This window comes from Ochotona curzoniae, unplaced genomic scaffold, assembly GCF_017591425.1.
Source record: "Ochotona curzoniae isolate NIBS_2020 unplaced genomic scaffold, NIBS_Ocur_1.0 contig_2318, whole genome shotgun sequence".
Lineage (NCBI taxonomy): Eukaryota > Metazoa > Chordata > Mammalia > Lagomorpha > Ochotonidae > Ochotona > Ochotona curzoniae.
The window spans coordinates 8,808,157-8,815,809 of record NW_024465419.1 but is presented as its reverse complement, the minus strand read 5'-3'; the positions used below and the strand labels follow the sequence as shown (position 1 = coordinate 8,815,809).

The 7,653-nt window shown below is 39.8% G+C and overlaps 1 protein-coding gene across 1 annotated transcript; it reads right to left on the bottom strand.

Annotated features, from left to right (window-relative positions):
- Positions 1 to 1,426: 1,426 nt before the first annotated feature.
- LOC121151348 (putative vomeronasal receptor-like protein 4) lies at positions 1,427 to 2,341 on the bottom strand. The gene has a single exon (XM_040972692.1). It carries the CDS (start codon positions 2,339 to 2,341, stop codon positions 1,427 to 1,429), a length of 915 nt encoding a protein of 304 aa, XP_040828626.1.
- Between the last annotated feature and the right edge of the window lie 5,312 nt (positions 2,342 to 7,653).

Below are 7,653 nucleotides of genomic sequence, written 5' to 3'. Positions count from 1 at the left end.
TACTAACATAAAGGATATATTTTCATAAATATGCATTAAAATAAAATATATTTAACAGAATTTTAAAAACCCTACTTTCTACAAATTATGATTAATGCAGGGTATATATGGGATGCTCCAAATGGAGAAACTCAGAGCATGTCATGAAATGTCACAGTGTGTGACACAATATCTATGTGAACTGTTTCATCTCTATTTGAAGAACAGAAGAAAGAAAGCATAAAATATCTGGAGAAAGCATACGTAAAACTACATAGTGGAGTTAGAATGTTACAAAATAATGATGGACAAAAAAAAAAAAAACACCTGTTATTTGTTTTGTGGGAATAAAAAAAAACTCTCTACAACTTAAAAGCACATTTGAAAATAACCCAAATATAAGGTAAGCAATAGAAGAGTACATCAAGCTAATAGACAGTGTATAGAATAACCATTAAATTGAGGTAATGACAGGACTAGTGAACTAGAAAATTCAGCAAAAATAGGAAATTTTTAAGTATCACAAAACATAAACAAAGACTAGCATTAGAAGTAAAACACACTAATATATGAAAAGAATGAGTAAGTAATCAAATATATGTTGATGCACAAATGGCTAAAACTCATAGTAGAAAAAATATACAAATATGTAAATAGGCTAGCACCATGGCTAAGTTTCTACCTGAAGTGCCAGCATCTCATATGGGTGCCAATGCCTGTCCTGGCTGCCCCACTTCTGGTCCAGCTTCCTGTTTATGGCCTGGGAAAGCGACTGAGAATGGCCCAAGGCTTTAGATCCCTGCATCCACATGGGAGACTCAGAAGATATTCTAGGCTCCTGGCTTCAGATCAGCTAAGCTCTGGCCATCGTGCCCATTTGTGGAATGTGTAACTGTGTTTCAAATAAAAATGAAATAGATCTTAAAATCAAATCTCATAATCAGACACAAATCCTTGAATTTAAAAGCTCCATATTTCAAAAAGAGATAAACATAGCTAATGAACACAACAATCAGACTTCATAAATGCAAGAAAAAACGCATTGGAGAAAAATTCATAAGTGAGGGAAAATGATGCTGGTTACTAAGGTGAGATCCAAACTATCATGACCCACGGAGCTGGGTCAGAGTGTTGCTGACCAAAGTGCCAGGCTCAGATGAAATATTTTGGAGAAATAAGCATAAACATTCTCCAGAGAAAACTCTGAATGATGGGACACAAACAAGATCTTCCCAAAATGACACTTACATAAGCTAAAAATGTTTTCTGGATGGAGATCTGAGAATTGGAGTGAAAAAGAGCCCACTGATGGAAACATCAACTCATGTGAATGCTGCGAAAAAAGGAGCACCTGTGATAAGCTGTAATCAAATGCTATTCCCACATTCCAACTCACGGTATGGCAGATTCTTGACTCTTCCAGTACTGTAACTGCCGGCAGGTGCATCTAGTGTGAAAGGCTGCTGCATGCCTGCTTCACACTTTGCAGAATACCGATGACCCTTCTGTCAGAACTGAGCAGCACCACAGGACTGACTATGGCATAGATTTTGCTCACAAGTGTCCGGATGGTCTGCATCACTGGTCCATCATCTGATAAATGGGTTGGGAAGGATGAAATTATAAAGTCCATCCAGAACATGACCACAAAGAACCCCACAAGCAGCACAATGGTCTGTGAGGCCCTTTTTTCTGGGGAGGGTGTTGAGGAGCGGCTGCTGCTGTGGAGATACTGGACCCTCTTCTGGTGCTTGAACAGGAGATTCAGCAGGTACATGCTTGAGATCAGCATCACTCCTACAAAGCAAACATCCCTGGAGGTTGTCAAAGCATAAAACAGGTATCTGACAATGGAGTTCATGGGGGAGAGTGAGCAGTATTTATCCAGCTTCAGAAAATGGGTCTGGTTCAGATTGGAAAAAGCCACAACATAAAAGGTCAGAGAAGCACAGGAAGATAAGCTGAGGGTCCACATGAACACATAGACATGAGTAATGAAATTTACAGATTTGTGTTTAAACTGGGCCAACCAGGAGGTGCTGGGGCTCAGAGTGATAGCTTGAAGTGTGCTCAGGACACAGGTGGTGCAGATGGAGAGGCCCTGCATCACCCTACTCACGTAATACAAAGCCTTGCACTTAAAGTCATTTTGAAAATGCAGTGACTCAAACAGGTCCGGAGACACCAAGAACACCATGGTGAGGAGCATGACTATGTGGACAAGTGCCAGGTGACAGATGGTCAGGCTACTAGGCTTCAGTCTGCAATCCTGGAGGGATGGGAGGATGTGGGAGAGGAGGAGTATGGTGTTGGCTGTGATTCCAAAGCCAGCTTGGGAGAAAAGGGCATTTTTAAGTAACATGTTGGATTGAATATGATTATCTTAATGGTAAAGAGGAATGAATACAGTTCTTTCCATTCTGTATCACAAAACAGAATAATATTCTAATCTCACAATAGTTTATACTCAACCCATGAGCAGGAGATGTATTGCTGTAGGGACAAGAGACAGAAAACTGCCAGAGCAGCTTTTAATCACAGATCTTGGACTAAAATTTTGCAAACCTTACCATTTTGTCTACTAGCGAACTTTCAGACTACCAAAAACAACAAAGAGATGCAAACAAAATGTTAACAATTTTGTTTCCCAAAGGTTACCACTGCACCACTGTGAGTCACAGAAAAGAGATTAGTAACATGAACTGTGTCACTTGGACATTAGGAAGGCAAAGGAGTCCATATTCTCTGCCTCCAGGGCCCCCCACCAAGTAAGCGCAGACTGATCCTGTGAAAAACATCCCTCCTCCCACACAAGAAATGCAAAACAAACATAAAAACATTCAAATGATCAGAACGGGGGAGTCTTCTGCTAATTTGTAAGGGTTTTGATGCCTGATAAACCAACAATGGGAAATCTCTGTCTTGTCCCAATGTCCTGTTTTCAGCAGGACCCTACTTCCACCCTGGCTTCAGTTCTGAAGATGTGGATGCTAGAAGACCCTTGCCTAAGTGAGTCAGATGTTAGCCTGGTGAGTTTCAACAGCTTCACTGTGCATATGCATTTTACTGCGTTAATGGCAACTTTAAACTTTCTAAGAAAAACACAAGGATATTAAATTTAAAGATTATTTTTATAATAAAGGAATATGTCACTGCAATATGCAAATGAATACTATGCCATCGCTAAACAATCTCAAACTCAAATACAGAACATTTTTATAAGATTTAATCTATTGACAAGACACATTACATAGAATCTAAGGAAATCATGGAAACCATAGTGAAGATACTAGCTTCCTTGTGTAAGTTGGTCAGCTATGCCGCAGAGATTTGATACACAGCAGAAAGTGATATTCCCAGGTTGTTCTGTGACAGCAAGGAAAAATAATCTCAGTATCAGAAGCAACTAATTTTAAATAAAACAGTGTTCCTTATAGTCATGCTAAATTTCATTTTTGTAACATCATTTTTAAGTAGTCCTTTGATATTAGAAATACCTTCAAACTTAAATTTATATATATATGTTTAAATCCTTCGAAATCAATTGACCTGTTATCTTAAAAGATAAAAATTTCCATAAATGCATAGTTTTGTTATACTAATGTATTAAAATAAAAATAATTAAAATCTTAAATTCAAATATAATATCACAAACTTACAAATCTCTCTTCACAAAATATAAAACTATTATATATTCATGAAAACTATCAAATCTTCATGAAAATTACATTTCACTGAAAACTTCTGGATTAGTAATAGAGCTTATTGAGGTCTGAAGACAATCTGTTGAAAGAACCACATTCATCCACATGAAAAACCCCACTCCCCGCCTCCTGCCCTGCCTGAGCACAATGCTTAGACAGAGGCACTCACCCAGCTGAGTGGAGAAGCAGATCCTGAGTGCGTGAAATGTGGCCCAGGGTGTATTAAAAGAAGGATGACAGCAGCTCAGCTCCCTCCAGGCCATCACTATCATATCACAGCCCTGGCCATGGGATCATCAAGCCCAGGAGAAAGTTCCACCTCAGGGAAAAATATGCTTTCTTGGAAGCTGCAAGATGGCACAGGGGCAGCAGCTGGACTCCACACCCAGACCTGTCTGGGCAAGTCCTCTGCCCTCTGGCTCCATCAACCCATGAGAGTTAAGCCCTGACTCTAACTTTGGTTTGTTTTTAATTCTCTATCAATTACCTACTGCATCCCTGTTGACTTGAGATACTCCTGGTAGGCTTCACTCATGTTCCACGGGGTGCCTGCCTGTCACTATGATGAACAATGTGCACATTGTGAAGAAAATGCCCTCCACCTACATACTCTGGATACACACAGGTAGGAAACAAGCATTCATAACAGCACTTCTTTATCCCTGGTTTTTTAAATCACTGCATAAAAAATATGGCTCATAGTATCTTGGGAACTATAATGTGGAAATTTAAAGTATCTGTGAGTGTCTCTTTTCCAGATTGCCTGCCATGAGAAAGAATTTGGATTTTCTTTGGAACTTGGAATGATCGCATATATGAGGGAGCTTAAAAAATTTTTTTTTGTGGAAGGATCTGACACAGTAGCTTAGTGGCTGAAGTCCTCACCTTACTCCTGCCTGCCCTCTTCTTTCCAGCTCCCTGCTTGTGGCCTGGGAAGGCAGTAGAGGATGACCCAAGGCCTTGGGACCCAGCTTTTGTGGCCACTGGAGAGTCAACCAGCAGATAGAAGATCTTTCTGTCTCTCCTTCTTTCTATAAATCTGACTTTGCAATAAAAAAATAAATAAATCTTTAAAAATTTTTGTGGGAAATGGAATCAGCACTTTTGATGAAAAAATTTCAAACGTTATGCATAGTTTTTTATGAACTGTTTGAATGCTCTTCATTATACATGCAGTATCTTGTGGGTGTGTCCCACTTCTAATTCCTTTAGTTTTTATATAACTTTTATATACATATTATAATTTCATAAATCTTTAATAATTTTAAATATTCATTTTATTTCTTTTAAAAGACAGAGCTAGAAAGAGAGCAAAAGAAATAGATCCTCCTGTTGCTAGTTCACTACCCAAACGGCCGCAATGCAGGGGCTGGGCCAGCTTCAAACTAGGAGCTTCATCCATTTCCTTATGTGAATGCTGGGGCCAAAGTCTTAGCCCATGTTCTGCTGCTTTGCTAGGTGCATAAACAGGGAGTAGGATAGAGCAGGACTTGAACTGCTGCACATATGGGATGCTGGCTCTGTGGGTAGTTTAACCCGTTATATCATGTACTGGCCCCCATAAATTTTGGCTTAGAACAAAGTATCATGGTGTGGAATTTTACATTGTTGTCATCAAGTTAGTACTCAAAAAACTTCATAGTTTGATGAATTTTAGATTCTTGATTTGGGCTCTCAATCTATATTTACCATTAACAGCACAGAGTAGGACAGTGAGGAAAATGTGTATCAGGCTGAGAAAAAAATTTCTAGGTAATAACTTGGGTTCATAAATGAAGAGAATAAAAATGGGAAATATGATGATCACTGTCAAAAATGGATATATTTTTTCTTTTTAAAATATTTTTGTCTTTTTTTTGAAAGAGTTGCAGAGAAAAAGAGGGACAGACAGGGAGAGATCTACCATTTGTTTCAATTCTCAGATGGCTGCAATGGTCAAAGCTGGGTAGGACACAACCACATCTCCTACATGGGTGATCCAAACACTTGGCCCATCCGTTGATTCTTTTCCTGGGCCATTTTAGCAGAGCGCTGGATTGGAAGTGGAGTAGCCAGGATTAAAACCAGTGTGTATATGGGATGCTGGCACTGCAGGTGGCAGCTTTGCCCAGTGCACTTCAACACTGGTCCCAATAAAGTTTTAAATAGATGATCACTCTTTTTTCTACTTCTAGTTTATTTAAAACAAACCTATATGAGGAAATTTAAAAATTTTTTAAATTTTCTAACATAAAAAAATCTTTGAACCAAATTAATGTAACGGTACTTATACAAGCAAATGACGATGGCCTGGGCAGCAGTCAGAACAAGAGGGGTTCAGAGGGCTCCACTCTTTAATATGGGCACTGAGTATTTATGGGCAGACAGATACAGCTAAGTTGGCTCCAGCTACATTTGGACATGGGTTAATAGGCTGAAGTAGAGTGTTAATGAATGCCTGAGATCTGGCTGTTGTGAGAAACAAAATACTCCCAGGTTGGGGTCCAGTGTGTTCACAGACCAACTCAGGTCCTAGTTCATTCTGAATAAACTTGATGCTTGGAGATAAGAGTGAGAGAATTTAACAGTGCACCCTTTTGAGTCTCTTCTTGATTTTTGATAGATCAGATCTTGGGAATGACAGTATTGTCTGTCTCAATTTTAGTGGGATACACACTTCTCAAAGTCAGGTGAGTTATATGATTCTTCATATTTTTGCTGTTCTGGTTAAAATAGGACCACTTAACACATGAAGGAAGGCTACAAACCAACAAGTAATACTCAGGAGAAAATGCAGCATATAGGGAGACCCTGATGATGAACAATGGGAGGGTAAGAGGACTGCATGCATCATGAGGATGATATCAAGACACTGAAGTGAACTCTTTAGCAGAAGTTCCACAAACCAAAGACAAATTGAGTAAGTCAAAGTTCAGACATATAGAGAAATCACACTTTAGTTCATGTGTTCCATTTTTTTTAACTCAGGAACTCACAGTGACTAACACTCTTGGTCCACTTTCAATATTCCTAGTTGTAATCCCATTTTCACTGACTTTCAAGTTCAACCACTTCAAAGAAAACAGATATTAGCAGATAGTAGAGCAGGGGAGGGCATTGTGATGCTGCAGATCAGGCAGCACTTGAGTCCTCAGTTGCTCAGAAGAGCACCTGCCAATCCAGCTCTCTGTCAAGGTTCCCGGAGGTGGGGAGGGTAGGAGAGAATGACTCAGGTACTGGGGCCTCTACCATTCACACAGGAAATCTAGTTGGAGTTTGGCCCCTAGATGTGGCATCGTCTAGAAAGGGAATAGGGAATGAATAAAGGTAAAAGGTAATGTTTACTTTTAGAGACAACACAGTCTGAGATAACTAAACTCAGGGAGTGAGATGAGATTCCTAGGTGAAAAGGGCTGAGTGCCACTAGAAATGTTTGCTAAATCTGGTCCTGGGCAAGCAAATGAGAGCAACTACAACAGTCAGAGCTTTTTCTTGGCTAAGAAGAGACCACTTGTCCTTTAAATATGTATATGGAATGGAGCAACAGAAAGGAATATGAAAGAACCCACATTGAAGAGTGAGTTTATCTCTTTTGCTAAATTAGTAGCAAAGCCTGAGCTGGGGCTTTCTGGTTGAAAGACAGAGAGGGATCTCCACTGATTTCTTCAAACTTGGGTTCAAAGTTATACAAGAAAGAAGGGCCTGTAAGATATCCAGGTTATGGAGCAGACATTTGGCATAGCAGTTAAGCTGTCCACATCCTATGTCTCTGGAGTGCTTGGGTTCAAGTCCAGATTCTGTTTCGGACTCCAGTTTCCAGTTAACACACACACTGTGGGACAGCATAAGGTGTCTCAAGCAGCTGGGTCTCTGCCACCAGTGCGGAAGAGGTAAACTGAATTCCAGTTTCTTGGCTTCAGCCTAACCCAGCCTTGCCTGTTGAAGGCATTTGGAGATTGAACCAACAGATGAGATCTCTCCCTCTCTATTG